Source organism: Pezoporus occidentalis, unplaced genomic scaffold (assembly GCF_034315485.1).
Source record: "Pezoporus occidentalis ecotype Australia unplaced genomic scaffold, CSIRO_AGI_Poc_V1 ctg65, whole genome shotgun sequence".
NCBI lineage: Eukaryota > Metazoa > Chordata > Aves > Psittaciformes > Psittacidae > Pezoporus > Pezoporus occidentalis.
Window position 1 is genome coordinate 1,032,599 of NW_026915998.1, and position 18,904 is coordinate 1,051,502.

The window sequence follows — 18,904 nt, forward strand, 5'->3', positions numbered from 1 at the left end:
CATCCCCTGCCTTCTCTGCAGGGACCCTTTCTCCCCAAGCCTCCTGGTGAGATTTACTCTGCAAATGCCTCTGGCACACTGCTCCAAGCCACGTCACCACCGTGGCTCTTTGTTGTGGCAGGGACAACCAGGGTCCATTGTGCCTTCTCACAAGGCACAGATTCATGTGACAAACTAAGGCTGCAAGCTCTGGACAGGTCTGTCAGCCTATCAGTGCCAGATCATGAAATGAAATATTTGTCTTGAATATTACAGTTCTCTTTGCTTTCAGCTTTTCAAGGAGCAAATGAAGAGAAGATCAGTTAGTTATCACCTCAACATAATCCTCCTACCTCTCCTTGTGGCTGTAAGAATAACCAACTTAACTCCCACAGGCTTTTCCCACTTCTCTAGCCCACGTGTCCTCACTACACTACTAGGGTGGCTTTGGGTTTCTGTGGAGGAGAATGGCAGGCCAAGGGGCACAGGTCTGGTGTGGGAGGTGTAACAGGTACACTGGCAAAGCTGGAGGGAAACAGAAGCAGACTGGGGGGAAGTATCGGAAACAAGGCTTACAGCATTTGCAAAGTCCCCACTCTGACCTCCCCTGTTCCCCACCACATGGAGACAAGGTGTTTCCCCACCCACACAAGTGTTGTGGTTCACACATCCCATGTGCATCTGCCTGTGGGTGAGCCACTATCACTGCCTGCAGTTCTCCTGTTGAGCAAAGCTCATCAGACGGTTAGAGCTAACTGCAGGTCACAGCACAACCACAGGAATCCTCACAGCAAAGCCTTCTGAACATGAAGACGGACAAGCAAGTTGCATACCAAGGTCCCCAGCTACCATCACCTCCATGTTACCTGCACGCAGCAAACCCAAAGCCCTGACCAGACCCAGTGCCCCATGCACTGATTTCCTTGGGGCCTTGAGGAGCTGTTGCATTGGGAATTGGTGGGGTCAGTCTCAGCAGTGCTGGTATGAAACGCTGCAGCATCAGCAAACCCACAGCGGGGAAGGATTGGTTGCTGCTGACCACTGTGAGGCAGATGATGTGAAGATCTACCTACCTACCCACTTGTTGTGCCTAACACGTACCTCCTACCAGCGCAACAGACACCAAGCTGAAGGTGCAGAGGCACAAAGGAAGTGCCTGGAGGCACAGGGGAGATGCGAGGGGTTGCAAGGAGGAGAGGACAAACGCTGCCTCAGCCTGGCCAGCCCTGGTGCATGGGGAGGCTCTGGCTGGCAGTATTACTGCTCCACTGCTGCTCGCTTGCAATTTGTATCATGGGCAATTAAACCCTTCCTGTGCACGGAGATGGGATGTAATAGTCTGAATATTCAGCCTTTAACATCAAGGCATGAAGAGGTCCTTGAAGCATATTGCCTCTGGTTACCCAGTGCCACTGAATTCTGAGATATGGTCTCCATTTCACAACACATTTCTAGCAGATTTCACATCAGCCTTTTACGGGAGATGCTGGTTGCAGGAAATAAAGAGAACTGATTTCTACTGGAAAGAAAAAAGGAAGTTTTGTTGAAAATATATTAAAATTCTCCGAACCTAAAATGAATTTCCTCAAGCTCATCATTTCATTCAGACACATTTCTTCTTCTATAAGCTCACAAAGCATTTTGCTTTACTCTTATCTCTTTGATTCGCTTCATTTTGACTTTTATTTTCAAATGCTCATTTTCATGCTTTACTTATAGGATAGGATTTATCACCGCATGAAAAGCAAATCAAAACAATCTGATGATGCTAAACATAAATATTTTGATTGTCTCTAGACCCGTTTTCCTGCAGAAATGTGGAAGAATTTTGGCTGTTTGTCTCAGCTGGGAGGGAACAGTGAGGCTCCCTCCTCTACTATGCTGTCTGTTCACCCTAGACCAGAAACCCTGGCCTCTGACCAGCTCTTTGACTTGGCTCTCACACACCTGAAATATCCAGACCTCTCCTGCGGAGAGATCTAAAGCCTTCGGTTCAAATAAATCAACCCTGCCTTAAGAATAATTCAGCCCGTCAGGTGAAAACTATTGGCACAGCTCGGAGCCTATATCTTTCAAATTTGACACAATAGTGCTTTCCTTTTGACTTGGAAGAATCAATTTAATGAGGTTCAGACCACAGATCAGTATCTGAATCAAACACATGCTTCTTTGCCTGTCCATGCACACATGCCTCTGTATGGAGCAGCGGGACAATTGAAGACCACAAAGCAACTCCATAAGCTAACATGCTTGTGATGAAGATGGCTGCATCCATGCTTTTCCCCACAAGATGCAGCTGAACACTGCAGCTCCAAGCCTCAGCCTGCAGCTCCCAGGCACATCCCTACCAGTGTGTGGGGGCAAGGTTGCATTCCCACCACCCATTAATGTGCATCACAGCAAAACCTCTTTTAATGCCCTGCCAGAGGGAAAAGCTCCTACCAAACCAAGAGAGAGTTGCTCGCTGCCTCGGTTGCCCAGGCAGGGAATGCCCCTGCAGCCTGGTCCAGTAAGGAGAGACTCCTGGTCGCTGGAAAACTGTCATCATAGGCCATTAACAGCCAGAAACCTAATTGCTGGCACACACCTCTGGAAAGGGAGACCAAGCGTAGCTGCTGTGGCCACGATCTGCATTAGAAAAGGCTTCATGGGGGCAAGGGTGAGGAATACGAGTCACAATGTTCTCAAGTTGGGCATGGTGAGCACATCAGCTCCTCGGGAAGCACTGACATTAAGCATGCCTGCAAGGGTTCAGGGCAAAAAAACAACCCCTCTGCATTCAGCCTGGCTGAAGAAATGGGAGTTTTCTCCAAAGGCTGGCACAAAATGAATGCAGGATTGAGCCATTCCCACCAGCAGAAGGCCGGAAATCAGATCCGTGAAGGAACTACAAGAGCTGCTTCCTTCATTATGAATGTTGATTTGTCCCCTATTGCTGGAGGGCCAGAGGCTGCCCAAGCTGCATGGAGCACCTACGTGTCAGGACTGATGCTGCAGCATAAGAAACCTGACTGAATACAGCCACATTCCCCATTTAGTGTCGGGCTGCGAGCACGGATGTTCATTAACTTTAGGACGTTGCTCTCCAGAAATGCCTCTGAAGAAAAGCACTTTTCTCCCCAGGACGCTACTGTCCAGATTTTCATATATTATTTAGCTCCCAATTTTACAGGCAAAACCCCAGCGTTTTGTTCATCTGCACTGATAACAGGCTCCTCGTGTTTCCTGCCCAATAAACAGCCTATAAATAAAATACCAACATGGATGTCACACAGAAAATATCTGGAGGGGATTAGTGTGAGTTCTGGATAATAAAAGGAGCTGGTTGAATTATTCATGGTGAATAAATGAGCCCTTTCCCAGTTTGGGAACAGACCCCAAAACTTGCGGAAGCTCCTGGGATACAGTCAGGATGAGAGCAACTCATTTATCTCATTAGGCCTTCTGCTGCGGTTCGTGCTTTGTCCCACAGGTCACAGATGACTGGTGCTATTCCTCAGCAGCCTCCTGATTTATTTTGTTTCTGAAGGCAATGACAAACGATGGCTACAGGACAGGCACTGCCCTTCACCGTGTGCCCGACCTCACGGTCACGCCAACACGAGCAGCTACGTGAAGGACAGGCTCTATCCTAGCACTTGGGCACACAGGAATGATCCCTGAACACCAAGGAATCAGGAGACAGAAGCACTATCCAAGCAAATGAGTATTTGTGAAGACATTATAAATGCACCATCAGCTCCAGCAGTGCTAAGCCATCGCTCAGGCATGGAAACTAATGGCCAGAAAAGCCAATGCCCTCAGTGAGCAATGCCCATTTCCCAACACTTTACATTTGAGCAATACACATCTTTATCAGGGACCAAACCCCGACCTAGCTCATTACAAGAGCACATGTCTTGTGCAGCCTCACTAGATTCATGCTGATGACCAACTCTTGCTGCACACCAGGCAGGCCAAGAAGAGCTCACAGTCCTTGACAGACTTGTGGCATGCTTCAGGCATTGCAGTGCAGCCTAGAAGTGGGTGCATCTGGGCTATTGCCTCCTAGACAGATGATTTGTGAAGCATTTTGAAGTCCTTTCAGTTGAGAAGTGCTGTACAACTGCTGGAGTCTATTATCAGGGAAGAAGGGAAGGGGGGAAGGTAACAAATTTCCTTTACCTATAGGCTTATCTTGTGCTCCAGAGAAACAAATTCAAGCATTTTTAAAAGTGTGCCATTTTCATTTCCTTCCTACTTATTCCAAAGCAGCCAAAGCTAAGTATAATCAGGACTTAAGTACTCCTCAGAGCCAGACAATTATTACCGGTCTCGGTTTCCCCATCTATTAAGAAGAAACGAAGATATTAAGCCAAGCCTTGCAGCAGGACACCATGGCTCTAACCCAAGGCTTCCCGCTGCGACTCCCACACTAATGCCTTCCAACAAAGCACAGTTGCCAGTGCTCGAGGTGCAACTTCACTTCCATGTGGAGATGCCTCAAATTGTGCTCTCCACAAAGGTGGCTCAGCCCTGCATGGCTTCAGTGGAACCTGGCTCCTCTCCTGGGGATCTTGGCCCCTGCTGCTGGGGTAGCTCAGCCATTCACAGGCAGCTGCCGGCTTGATGCCCACTGATAATGGGACATTGACGGGGATTTTACCTAAAGAGCTGCAGTTCAGCAGCTCCGAGTGGGGAGGAAGCAATCCTTGGAAGAGGGTTGTGCCCAAAGCCACTGTCTCACTGCCCCACTAAGCCATCCCTGCACAAAAACGATGAAGTGCCCCAGGTCCCCAGGCTGGCTTTGCCACAGCAGCTCCCTTCTTCTCCACTAACCCTTGTCAGCTTTAACTCTGAAAGGCAAACCTCCCTCCCCGGCTCCTCGGGATTTACATGAAAGCAGTCAGTGGGGAGTTCTTTTCATTCATGCTGGGCTTATACTTCTAAATTATAAAGTGTGTCAAATGAGGATTTAATTTATACTTAACAAGACAACGTTTGTAAATTAATTATTCATCAGCTGGTAACGAATAAACATTTCCCCTTTCCCTCCCTCCCCCTTTTTCACGGTGTTTTCACAAATGCACCTCACATGTAAATCTATTCCATCTATTCTGCAGTACTACAGATGTGGCAAAATATGTTCTTCATCCTCAATTTTGTTAGCGTGTTGCATGGTAACTAATGCAGCCAGGCGCAGCATTATGAATTTAATTGTGTGCAGCACCTCCTTCCTAAAGAGGGAAGGGAGGAATATTCAACATGTATTTGGACTATCACCCTCGTGGGGTTGCAGTCCCCTGCTCTCAGACAGAGATAAGGAAATAATTTGCTGCAGTGAGGGAGGTAGGAGCTTAGCCCTGCTTGCTGGAAATAACAGGCACTTCAGAGGTAGCAGAATCGAGCCCCTGGTGAATGATGGAGGCCAATTTTGCTCTTTCTATCTTCATTACCTGTAAGGAATCAGGTTGAGGTGATGCACAATCCCAGCAAAAGAGCTGTCATCGAGTTATGCTACAGGATTTGGCACACAAGGGCTTAACCTCACATACACCAAGGAGAGGCGTCTCCAGCACCTAAACTAATCCTGACTACACCGCCTCTGACCCCAGACAGCTGAAGCAGGTAAGGAGCAGGTCCCTGGATGAATGGCGTGTCTCCATTCACTTTGGTCAGGAGGCTACCATAGTGTTCGGGCTACATTCTCAGTGTTTAACCCCTCAAGCCTCATGCTTGGCTTGGTGCAAGAAAGGAAGAAAAGGACATTCAGCTCTGACCTCAAGGAGGAATCTCTGGGCAGGGCTGGCTCCATCCCTGAGCTCAGAACAGAAGCACTTTTTCCACTCCCACCCATGCTGGCTCTGGTGGTCACTTCACGGACATCCACAGGACTGAAAGACACTCAGCCCCAGTAGCTGGCAACCACTTTAGTTCATCATTTTCTGAGAGTTAAGCATCCCTAAAGGAAGGTGACCCAGAACTCTAGGTGTCCTTGACACCCGCTAACACTATAATCTGTAGCAATAAAGCCATTACAACACAAAACTAGGAGCAAATTCCTCCAGCACAGAACCAGTCAGCAAAAAAATGTGAACCCAAAGTCTCCTCTGCAGGTCCCTGCTGCCACAGCCCTCCCCACAGACACGACAAGAGAACCAAAGTGGTTCATTGCAGCAGGCTCAGCTTAGTGATAAACCAAGGGCACCTAAACACTATGTTAATGGGAATCTAATTGGGCATCCAGATCCATGACACAGCTTGGAAAGCTGCGGTGCTGTGGGTGATAACTCTTTTGGCTTGAGGTGCGGCTGGCTGGCACCCAGAGACAGCAAGCGGCTCTGGAAGGGCTCATGGCCAAGCACATCCTTTCCCTGATGGTGTAAACAGATCTTCCCACCACCCTGAGAAGCACCAAGTGTCCCAATCCCACCCAAAGACAACAGGTTCATGGGGATAGGGAGGAAGTCCCAGTCCATGCAGCATCTGGAGCAAACAGCTGTCAGACCTAATGGTCCCACTTCTCTGCAGCGTTTCCCTCTCAGCCCATCCTCTTTCAACCAAGCCCCATCCCACTTCCTATCATTTAACCACCTCCTAGCTTCATTTCTAGTTACTGCCACATTTTGACTGGCAGAGCACAGAGGGTCCTTTCCCCAGGGAGAAGAGAATGTAAATTTGCTCAGCTACCTTAATGGAGAACAAGACTGCCATTCTGGTCTACAAATGGTAGAGGAAATCACTTTACATTTCTCCCCCCTCCAAACTTGCCTGCCTTCTGCCAGTTCCTGAATGTTCATGTTATTTATGACAAATGATTGATGAGGGGATGCTGAATTCACACCCAGCACAGGACATTTTCAAATCACCTATTCATTTTTAAGGACTGGAATCAGTTTTGTATCCTGGTGTGATTCGTCATTTGGAGGTTGAGCAGTGGCTACGCAGGGCCAACTTCCAATCCCTGACAGAGCATCAGCAGGCTAAAGGAGTGATGTGGTGAGTAGTTAACCATTTGAGAAGTGAGCAGAGGATCACAGGACACCAGTATTCAAACTACACTGCTTAAGTTAGAGCCACCAGCATGTCAGGCCATGCTATAGCCCTCCGCTTCAGATTACTCAGACCATGCTGGTCCAAGCTGATAGCCACAGTAATGCTGCTGTATTTAAAAGCAGAACTAGGTTTTTATCTTCTACATAGCCTGGCTATGTGAAAGAGGAATATTTACATAAGATGCTGTCATCATAATGCACCTAAAAGAGATCAGTGGGACATTTCCCCTCCAGCAAGCTTCCAGCCTACATGAGCCTCTCTATCTGTGGCAGAGAGAAATTTCACCATGGGCTCAGGAGAGATCTAGCTGGTTCCTTCCTTCAGATACGTCCATTTCCTCAGGATGCATATGGGAATAAAGAATGATCAGGCACGTGGGTTGGGCCTGATAGCTGGGAGAAGGCAGAGCTTCTCAGATTGGAAGAAGCTACATAAAAAGAGGCAAAATGGGAATGACATCCCCAGCAGACAACCTGTACTTTAGGTTTGATGCCAGTCTGCCAGCAGCTGGCACAACCCACAGAATGACTTAATTCATTGTATCAGCATGGAAAAGCAAATAAACACAAAACAAGTGAGTGAAGCAGCCAGATATAGAGGTGACACCATCACAGTGTTGCCACAGCCCCTTTCTCTTGCTTCAGGAGACGCTATAGCAAGATTCAGCCTCTTTCATGAGCAGGGGAGGTATTCAGAGGACAGATGGCAGAAAGCTGCCATTCAAGTCTACGAGACTTGGGTGTAGTTGTCCTCAGTACTTTTAATATCAGCCCAGCATCTCAGGGAGAAAGGTTTTAAAGCTTAAGGGCATCACAGATTCAAGTTTAGGAAGTTGCCCAAGGAGTGGTAAGGTAGGGAAGGGAGGAAGAGAAGAAGTGCCCATAGCGAATCTACTTGGAGAGTCATATGGAGGTGTCTTCAGATCACTGGTGACTATTGGGATGCAGCCAGTAGCATCTGGGCACTTCAGAGAGACAGTTCAGCCAGTTATGAATGATGCCATGAAGTCCCTTAACTGTCTCTGTATCAAGTGGTTTCCCTCCCTATCTGAGCAGCTCCTTGCCATGCCATTCCCAACAAATGACAATCCCTTCCTCATGTGGGGAGGCTGCAGATGTGCAGATTAGCCCTGTGGCAGCAGCTTCTCCAGCAGATACAGGCAATTCCAATTGCCAGTCCTGCCTTTACACTCCTGGCTTGCTTTAATAGCACAGGGAGCCCTTGGGATCCTGTGCAGTTGTGGAGCCCCACTTCATGAAGTGTAAAACTTCTGCTGATGCCTAGAAAGAGCCAATCACATGGGCTGAGCTGCTCTAGGAACAGTCAGGGCTGCCTTAAGCAGCACTCTCCCAGGATTCTCTGGTGTGTTGTAAGGGTTGAGTACCCAGCAGCTCTTCTTCTTGGTGGGGATGGCTGTTGTTATTGCCCTGCATCCTGTTTCCACAAAAACACTGAGAAGCTGAGTATGCCTGAAGCTCCTATACCTGCAGCCATATATAGTTGGTATTAGCTTGGCGAATCTAAAAACCTGGGAGATTGGGATGGATGTATCCATCACCACGGCGTAAGCTATGTTTCTTAGGAAACCAGACTAGCAGCAGTGCCTGGTATCTCCTTTTAGGAGGAGATGAGCTCTGGATGCAAGAATGGATTTTATAAGCCACTCTATTGCTAGTACACGTGATCCTGCAACAGGGAGAAGAGCAGAACTTTCAGCAGGGGTAGGAAGGGGTAAAGTAAGTGGATGAGAGGGAAAAAGAAGGAACAAAGATGTACACTGTGGTTTTGCATGGTTTGCTTGGTCAGTGCAGAGCAGACATGACAGCCACCTACAACAAAACTCTAATGCTCTACCTTCAGGAACAGCAATAGCCAGGGACGTGGGTACATCCTGCACACTTCCCCCTGCACTGCTCCTCTTATGTTTCTGTGGCTTTGTGTTCACACACCCACATGGGATGGAAGGAGCTCGTGGTATCTGCTGGCAGCCAGGGATGACATTCACATGGCTTGGGCTGTGGTTGAGGCCATCCCTGCTGGGCCTCCTGATGGTTCCTCATCGCGTACCCAGCCAGGTACCCATCTGGTGGCTTACGAGCACATACTGCTCAGAGGCACATGCTCAGTCGTGGCTGGCCAGAAGGGCTGCTTCAAAAGGCTCCCTGGAGCGGAAGAGGTACTGCACCTACAGCACCTCCATACCCAGAGGGCTTTGCTCAGTGGAAATTTTCTACTTGGGAAACTAAAAATAACGTGCCCATCCTGAGAACTGCCTTCTCCAGGGGGCTGGTTTTGTTCCTGCTCTGCTTTGCACTGACAGACAAGAAAAGCTAAATTGTCCTGGCTGTACCTCTCCTGTCCTCTCCACCCCACTGCCCAGTGGGCCAAAGAAGTCTGCTAAAAGCAGTCATGTTTGTTTCTTTCTAAAAAAGGACTTCACAAGGAAATAATAATGCAAGTTTCCTGTGAATAACATTGTAAATATTGTGTGAATAAAATAATCAACAGTTGCTTTTCAGTGCATGGCCTGGGGGCTCTTCAGACCAAGTGTTTCTGCAGCTCCCAATCCCATAGGGTCCAAGCCATAAGTAGAAACTGTCAGAGTCATGGTGCCATCAATCTAAGGTGCTGTGTGCTGGAGAAGAGCCGTGGGACCTGGGGCACCTTCTGTGCCCCTCCCCAGCACTGAAGGCCAGGCCTGGGCATCCAAGTTTCACACCATCAGACCATTGCCATGGAAACCATCTCCAGGTACCTATTTCAGTCCTCCTAGGAAGTGCTGCTCCCCTTCCCTGCCACCACCACACTGGCTCACCCAGGGTAGTGCAATTTGCCTCAGGCATCCTGGTGCCCACGCACTTCCCAAACAGGAGAGGTTCTGTCCACACTTTGCCAGTGGGGACCACAGAGCATCATTATCCTTCTCCCTGAGCTCATGAGTATGGTAATGTTGCTGAACTCTCCAAGGGCACTTCAAGACCTTTGCTCCTAACCAGGGATGGCTATCAAACCTTTGTAGCTCCATCTATCAGCAGGTCAGAGCACCTCTTCCCAAGGGAAGGGAAACGAATCCACCTCTTCTCATTACAACATCACCTTCACACCATGTCCAGCCAGTACAACACACCCTGCCAACAGCACAGTGCCAGCTACGTCCCGCTCTCCCAGCTGTTGTGATACCACGACCCTGCAGCAACGGCCCCACTCACCATCTGGATGACAGACACCGGCCCGATGCTGTTCACGTAGATATCCACATCGATAAAGGTGGGCTTGACTGTGAACAAAATGAAACAGGTAATGGTGAGCTGCGACTGAGATTATTTGTGAAGGGCTGAGGACCAAGGGAGCATTTGGGATCAGCGTGGCTCCATCCCACCAAAAATCCCAACTGCAGCATCCACAAAAGCATGGAAAACACAAGACACAGCTGGGCCAGGTCACTGGGGACACTTTGTCAGGGGACACTTACTGCCAATGTCAGGCCTCAGCTTGTTGTCATAGTTCTTCAGCAGCGAGTTGAGGATCTGTGTGGCATCAGTCTCCTGTGCCTTGGGGGTGAGGACCCAGGTTTTATTGATGCTGAGGTAATCATAATCATATTCCTCTGTGCTCTCACACCTGAAGCAGAGAGACAAAGGAGAGAGAACATCACTGTTGCAGCTCTTTGGTGCTCTGTGGAAGCAGGGGCACAGCTGGGTTTGAGAAACATTAAGGAGGAGGATGCACCACTGATAGAATGCTTAATGTAAGGACCTCAGAGGCTCCTCTCAGCCATTCTGATAAGAAGACACAACTCACCTGGCACCTTTGCTCACTTCAGGGTCCCCAGACATGCAGGGTCAGGACTAGCAGGCATGGGGTGACCCACAGACTCTCCAGCTCTGTTTGGAGACACACTGCCAGTCCCTGCCCTCCCCTGTGGTATTTCTGTCTGTCCCAGCCTGGCCCTCTGCTGCCAGCAGCTCCTGCTCCAAGCTGCCTGTTAACACCATATACCTCAGCTGCTCTGCCTGCACCTCTGATGAACACAATGGTGACCAAACAGCATTTTGGGGGTGCAATGCATTCACAACAAAAGCACTTTAGAGAAAAGAGGTCCTAAAACCACTAAGCATGCAGCATGCCCTCTGGTTTGCCAGGAAACCAGCCATCTGCCCAGCACATATCCTTGGAAATTAAAGCCTTATGCAAACTCCTCTGCCCTCAGGCCAAGACCTGCCACAACCCATTCCCTGTACCCACCAACCCTTCCTCCCCAGCCTTTAATTTAGCACGAGCTCCCATTTAAAGATGCTCCACCTTCCTGATCTTCTAGTTCCAACCCAGCAAGGAAAGCTTGCATCCTCCTTTGAACCACTTAGCAACAGCTTCTCCCACTGCCTTTCACATCTGCCCTCTCTAAAGCTTTTGCACCCTTCCCTTTTCCTAAAGGAGTTTTTAGAATCACAGAATGGTTTGGGTTGGAAAGGATCTTACGACCATTCAGTTCCAAACCCCTGCCATGGGCAGGGACACCTCACACTAAGCCATGTCACCCAAGACTCCATCCAGCCTGGCCTTGAACACTGTCAGGGATGGAGCATTTATCACCTCTTTAAGCAACCAGTACCAGCACCTCATCACCCTCATAGTAAAGAGCTTCTTCCTTATATCTAAACTGAACCTCCTCTGTTTCAGTTTATACCCATCACCCCTTGTCCTATCACTACAGTGCCTGATGAAGAAACTCTCTAATTAAATTAGGTCCACATGGTCACGAGGGGGAATTCTAACCACCTGCTGCTGCTCTGGGCAGCTCATTCATGAGCTTGTCCCCACAATGACACAGCCGTACATGGGAGAGAATGCTGAGCATTCCCACGCCCGGGACACCCCCTCTATGTCTGCCATGTCAGCGTGTCCCCCCCGCTCCAACATCAAAGGGTCTCACAGCAGGAGCTGCCATTGTGTTGACACTTCCCAGCTGGAGCCTCGCAGCTCCAAGGTGCAATGAGGCACCATGGATACACAACCCCCTTCAGCGCCTGGAGGATGCAGAGCCTGGCAAAGGCACTTGAAGGGGGAAAAAGAGCATTAAATTGACACATTGCAGCCTATTTATCAGGTGCTTCTGTTTGAAAACCTCTGCTCAAACTTGCTTTCACAACCGCTTTAAAACTCTTTGCATCTCCCCAGCTTTGAGGTGCCGGGCTGTGTCCCCCGACAAGGTCTGTGCTGCGTGCAGCTGCCTGCCTGCCGCCGCACATTAGGTACTGGTACATCAGCTTGTTGTTTCCTGTCTGATTGCGCTGCACTTTCTAACGATGCTTAAGGAGTCTTAGCAACACTGTCAGGATGCGCTTCCCTATGTGAGCAGTGGCAGCGCGGGCTCGCCTGGCTGTGTGCTGTGTGCTGTGCGCTGTGTGCTGTGTTCGTGTCTTCGGCATGCAGCCGAGCTGATGGCTCCGTGGCATCCAGCAGCAGCAGCAGCAGCAGGAGGCACAGGGGACCATTGCTGCACCCTCCCAGAGATGCAGTCTGGGGCTGGCCCCACTCCTGTGGAGTGCAAACCTGTGTCTGTGCCCACAGTCCAGCTCGGGCCAGAGGAAGCAATCCTAACTGCTTCCCTTTGCTGCCGGTGCTTGGGATGATGCAGATGCCTCTATCAGAGTAGGAATGGCTACATGGAAACCTTGTCTCAGTGTTCCCTTGACCCTACTGAAGCCAGACCAAGACAGGTCACTTGCTGGCACTGAACTCCTCATGTCTCCCTGCACAAACAAAACCCAGGTCCTCCAAGCTCTAAGACCACAGAAGAGTCTGAAACCCCACTGTGGGGATGAACAAACCCAGGCTGCTTACTCTGACCTTGGGCTTCTGTCTTCCCCCGGTTCAGTGTCACTGATTAACACCCTAAGGTTTGGGGTAGCATTTCCAGGGAGTCACATCCCTGTTACAGATGCTGTAACACTACCAAAAATATGCTTTTTGCTAATGCAGCTAATCCTGAGCTACTAAACCATACTAAGCCATCTTAGCATAAGCAAGCCAGCTTTTCCTGGAGAAAACATGCTTTTGCTGGGTGTCAGTGCTCACACAGCCGCACACCAGCTCTTGCTGGTCAGGAGTGTGACTTTTAGGCCACTCTATGCGAGATTCTGCCTCCTCCCCAGTCTCTCTTCCCAGTGGTCCCACTTCAAGAAAGGAAGAGTCCAAGAGCTATTACAGAGGAGAGGAATTAAGGTGACATGTGCGTGTCCCCCCACAGCTGCTAATGGAAATGTCACAGTGCAAACCTGCAGTGATCCCAGCGTGCTCTGAACACTTGCTGGTCCGGCAGCATTGTCTCCTGTCACAAAGTGACTGGCTCTGTGACAGGGAACAGCGAGTTCTCATATGCCTCCATGCAGCCAGGAGGAAAGGCAGACCCACATCTCCTCACCTCCACTGCTGAAACGTCAGAACATCCACCTCACACCTTCAACATCCCCTCCTGCTCAGCCACGGGGCTGGGATGAAGCTATGGGCATGGGGTGGGCAGGACAGAGATGGGACATGGTGAGGAATCCCTTGCTCTGACACACACAGTCAGGGCTGTGGCAGCTCCTGCTGGTGCCCAGAGCAGGAGACCTGCACGGCAGGGAGGTGTCCTTTCAGATGTGCTCACATGTACGGATGAGGTTGGACAACCCTCCTTGGGCAACCCTTGGCATTACAGCAGGACAGTGCCTGCCTCGCCTCCCCCATTCTGCTTTGCTCCAGCAAACACCGGTCTTGCTGAGGTTTCCAAGCACACTGATGGTCAAAGTTAAAGCCCCTTGAAGAGCCGGTGGCTGGCTCCATCCCCTCAGCGCACAGGCTGTCTGACTGGTTTCACTTGGCAGGAAGAGGGGAAGAACAACATTTGACATGAGCCCACTCAGACATACCTGACCAAGATGCATACCCATTACTACCTGCAACCTGGTGCATTAATGAAGTCTAAGACCAGTAAATTAATGGTAAATATCATGGATGCAGACACTGGGCCGTGATTGTCCAGCCCCTCTGCAAACACAGCTCAAAGCCTGCCCTGCTCCAGAGGAACAGACAGCAACAAAATGCAAGAGCAGCTTTTCCATGGTTGAAAAGCACTGGTCAGTCCCAGTTACCACATGCTAACGTGTACTTCCAGCCAGCCATCCCAATGGCTCCAAGGGTTGTAGGCACAGGGATGTTCAGGCAAATAACTCTAAACTAGAAGCAGGCAGAGGATTTAAGGATGGGGGCTCACTAATCTGTACCCTACCCATTTCACATGTTCTTGTACCTCTCCTTTCACAGCATGCTCTATGAAGCCCCAGTGGTCAAGCCTGCACGTTTTGAACCATCTACCAAGCCCAACTTTCTGGTGGTGTGATGCTGTGCAGGGATCCTGCCTTCAGGGCTCAGTTAGGTGCCTTGATCCCAGCAAAGGCAGTGCCCTGGAAATGCTGGTAATCTGGTTCTGTGGTAGGGGGACTGTCCAGGGATGCTGAGTCACCCGGCACAAAGCATCCAGCCCACTCCAGCACCAGGGGATGTGGGGGTCTTGCAGCTGGGTGGGAGAAGAGCTCATACACACATGCAGCATCTGAACCAGGCTCCTCACCCCAGCACCCACCATTAAGTACAGAGCAGGTGAGATTCAGCCCCTGAAGCTATAGCCAGGAAGAATGCAGTGAATGCAGAGTGAGACCCTGACATAACTTGCTCCTTTTCTCCTTCTTCTCCCACAGGCTTGTTCTCCTGCTCCATCACCCCCCCAACATGCACAGACTCTGGCAAAGTGGGGCTCAGGGAAGAGCTACACATGAGGGACTGGACAGAAGGGAAGCCAGGCCAGCCATGGGGTAAATCTTCCTGCTCAAGGGCATGTGAATACATGACTTAACAGCTCCTCCGTGTGATCTTGCAGCTTACCACTCACCCTCTCATAACGCAGTGCTCAGTGTGTTGCAGGGATGGTAGGACACAGGAACGGGGACCACCACAGACCCTCCCTCTAGGTCCTCAATGCCCCCCAGCACCAGCACATTGAGTGTCAGGGCACAAGCCATGGGGCAGCTCTTGCTGCCTCAACCCCAGGAAGGCCAAGCCCCAGATGGACATGCAAGGATGGACATTCTACCTGCATCTGAGGTCGGGTAGCCTTGGCAGAGCAGACTGTTAGTAGCAGGATTCATGCTCCCTGTCCCTGACTGGATTTGTAATGGGATTTGATCGGCTTTAAGGCAGCTTATTCTGCCAATTAGCTTCAACCAGTAAAATCCCTCTCCCCCCCAAGCCCTGGGGGGAACAATCTGCTGACAACATGTTCTTTCCCCATCTAGCCATTTAAACTCACCAGTGGGGATAGGAAATGTAAAAATAAAACAGGGGAAAAGAAACTTGAAAACCCCCTTGTGCGTGGCGCCTTTCATTGCTGTTTACAGGGAAGCACTAGGAACCACGGGCCCTGGGAGAGAGCTGTCACCTGCCTGCCCCACGCTCCGCTGGTGGCATTGGGCTGGCATCGGGATCCTGCCAGCACCCGGAGCTGGGACCTGGGGCCAACCTGTAGAGTGAGGCAGGAGCCCGCGCTGCCCTCCTCCTGCCAGGTTGAGAACCCTGCAGGGTCTTCAGGGGTGCCAGGGGATGGAGTGCAGGGAAAGGGATGCAAGCTCCTTTCCACCCATCCCGACTCTGCATGGAAATAACCCGGTGATGGATGGAGCCCTCAGGAGGTGCTTAGCACCCCCTGGTCCTGCTCTGGGCACCGCCAGAAGGGGCTCAGCCCCCCGGCAGGATTTAGCCAGCGAGGTGATGGCGGGGTGGAAAACGGGATGTCCTCTTGATTCCCGGCATGCGGAGAAGGGGACCTGGGGTACAAAGGACACGCAGGCAGTAGGTGCTGCCGCGAATAGACCTGATCCTGCCTTGGGGCTGGCTGGAATGAGCGGCTGAGGGCACAGGGGTGCCCAAACCCCCGCTGAAACGGGGGTGGGGGGGGTGGGGGGGGTGGCATAAAGGGGGCGTGAGGCCCGATGCTATGTCTCCAATCCCCTCCCCTCCCATTGCCCCGACGGGTAAACTGAGGCTGGAAGGGGCATCCCGGTTGGCGGGGGGGGTCTCACCTGGCTCGCAGGACCGGCCCGAGGGCCAGGCAGAGCAGCAGCACCTTCCCGGGCATCTCGGCGAGGCGAGGACCGGCCCCGGCGGGGGGGGGGGGGGGCGACGGCGGCGGCCGCGCTTCTCCAGCCCCGGCGGGGCTCAGCGCGGGGCCGGGCGGGGGGCGGCGGCGGGACCCCCCCGCTGCCCGCTGCGCCGAGCTCCAGCCCCGCCGCCGCCCGCCCGGCTCCGCGCTCCGAGCCCCGCTCCGCGCCGGCGGGGAGGAAGGGGAAAGTTGGGCATCTCTTCACCGGCGGGGAGGGGCCGGCGCACCGTCCTACCGCCCCGCGCAGGGGCCGGCTCCCCCCGCGCCCCCCCGACGGCCGAGCGCCAGCGGCGGGGGCCGCACGGCGGAGTCAGACCCGCGCATCCGCCGCTGCCGGGGAGCCGGCACCGTCAGCGAGCATCGCCCGCTCCCCCTCTGCGCAACGAGGCGCTTGGTTTCTCTTAATAGTGGCTTTTTTTAATGCACATCAGTGGGTGTTTTTCCCTAAAAAAAAAAAAAAAAAAAAAGGAAAGGAAAGAGTGAGTAATTATTGTTAAAATATGCAAAGCGTCAGCTCCCGCTGGGCTGAGCTGCACAGGGAGACGCAGCAGGGAGCGGGTCCTTTCCCACCTGTTGGGGATGCTGTCCCGCAAGAAAACAGCCGGGACAGAGCATGGGTAGGAGCTGCGGGACAGCCGGGGGCGCGGGTGGGCTCTGGGGTCAGTCTGGAGCGCTCTGCTCTTACGGTTTGTGCCAAGCGTTTCTTTGCACTGCTGGCATCTGGCTTGTCAACAGCAGTAAGAGTCCGTTCTGGCGAGTGTGGGGTGACAGTGGCTTGGAATAAACTTTGTGACAGGTACATGTCCTTCCTCATGTGGTTACACAACGTGAGCTGGAGGAGCCCCTGTTCACGGGGCCTGGTCCTATGCCTCCAGAGGGTTTTGGAGTGCTGGTGACAAATGAGGCTTTGGTGCCATCCCTCTGGACTGGAGTGGGACTGGGAGCAACAGACTTTCTTCCCCATGGCCCTGTCACAGCCTTCCTCATGTGAACATGGACAAATCACTTTCCTGCTCTCCATCTGCAGCACGCTGGTAACCACTGTCCCATTTGCTCAGCTCAGCAGGGTAGGGAGATACCTGTTCCCTCCGCACATTCAGTGCCTAATAGCCAGGGCCAGCCTCGGTGCGGACTAAGAGCGCTGCGGAGTCCAGGCAGCAAATATCGCAGCACACCTTGGTGATTTTTCAAGGCTCTTCCTCCGCAGGCTCTCCCTTGCTGATTCTTGCAATGATCACCTTAAGCCCTCAGGCATGAGATCTGAGCAGCCTCAAAGCCGTGTGAACCAGCTGCAGGAGTTGGAGACAGCATTTCCCTGTAAGAAGCAGCTGCAGATTAGGTTTCTTTACTGCCCGCAAAGAAGGCAGCTCTGGGATGGCTGAGTTCACAGGAAGCACATGTCAAAAGAGTAAATAATGAGTATCAAAGCAGCAATGAAGGTGAAAAGAGCCCTTTAAGCTTCAAAGCAAGCCACCCAATTATCCCAGAAGTTCTTCAGGGATCCAGGTGAAGCTGAAGTTGGGAAAGGTGCAAGAGGAGCCATAGGGAGGGCATAGCTGTCAAGGACTCCGGTCATGAGCAGATCACAGAACATCCAGGGGTTTGTGCATGTGCTCTCAGCTCCCCCTCAAGACACAGAATGTGAAGTGGTATGTGGGGACTGATTTCTTTTGATCACCCCCTCTGCTACCTGAGAACTGAGAGATATGGGGAGGGCTGCTGCTTGGAGAGCTGGAGATGGTCTGAGCAGCATTAGGGAATCACAACACCCATTCATGATGCTGTTCTGGGAGGCACCTTCCAGGCAGTCTTATGCACTAGGAATAGCCAAGCAGCTGTCCTCCCTGGTCTTCTCCTTCATCTACACACTGCTTTTCAAGCAAAACCCATATTAATCAGCATCATAGCCTCAGTCTGGGAGAAACCCATTTCAAATCCATGTTGAATGATTCTGACCAGGAAAAAACACTCTCAGTCCAGATGCCAAGGAGGAGAAGATGTCCTGCACCAGCGTTTGGGGAGGAAACAGCCCCTGTTTTCCACTTTGAAGAGACATCTCTTTTGAGATCTGCTGTCACAGGATGCTTCTAACTTAAACAGGGGATGAAATATTTTATTCGAGGTGCTTTTTGTCCCTTCTGGTATTTCAGTTTAACCAGCAAACTAATAAAACTTGTTATTTACAGAGTCCTCATGAGCTCAGAGCCTGAGGGGGCCACACTGCCACAGTAAATGAGGGTCTGATCGTGAAGTCCTCACCGCAGAATTCAGCCCTGGGACATGATCCCAAACCTTGCAAGGATGGCAGTGCTTTCAGAGGGAGCCCCCCTATAGCCGGAAAGTCCTGTATGAGCCTGGGCACATCTGCAACCCTTTCTGAAAGGGTTCTCTCTCTCCCTGTGAGGCTTCTCTGTGCTCTCTCCAAAGCTCCTTTGCACTCTCAGTCATGAAACCTGCGCTGCCGGCTCCTGTGTTGGTGGCTGGTGAAATGAAGGCAGGAGGCAAAGCTCTGCCTTCCTCTTCCTTGTGCAAGGAGCTGCTGGCTTCTTGCCTCAGGCGATGCCAAAGACAAGGAATGTCCCTCTCTAAGGAGACTGATTTTCTGGGCAATTTGGGAGTGCTGTAATATAGATAGGTAAATAGGAGGGTAAATAGATACAAGTGGAGAAAAGTATTAACCCAGTAAAACTCAGG

At 51.4% G+C, this 18,904-nt stretch overlaps 1 protein-coding gene across 1 annotated transcript in view; it reads right to left on the reverse strand.

Annotated features, from left to right (window-relative positions):
* GABRE (gamma-aminobutyric acid type A receptor subunit epsilon) overlaps positions 1-16,578 on the reverse strand; it is a 37,412-nt gene extending 20,834 nt beyond the window's left edge. The window contains exons 1-3 of the mRNA XM_062640525.1: positions 16,131-16,578; positions 10,487-10,635; positions 10,224-10,291 (exon numbers count right to left, since the gene is read on the reverse strand). Coding sequence (XP_062496509.1) covers positions 10,224-10,291; positions 10,487-10,635; positions 16,131-16,186 — 273 coding nt within the window. The 5' untranslated portion in view covers positions 16,187-16,578. The remainder of the gene's footprint in view (positions 1-10,223; positions 10,292-10,486; positions 10,636-16,130) is intronic.
* Positions 16,579-18,904: the final 2,326 nt, after the last annotated feature.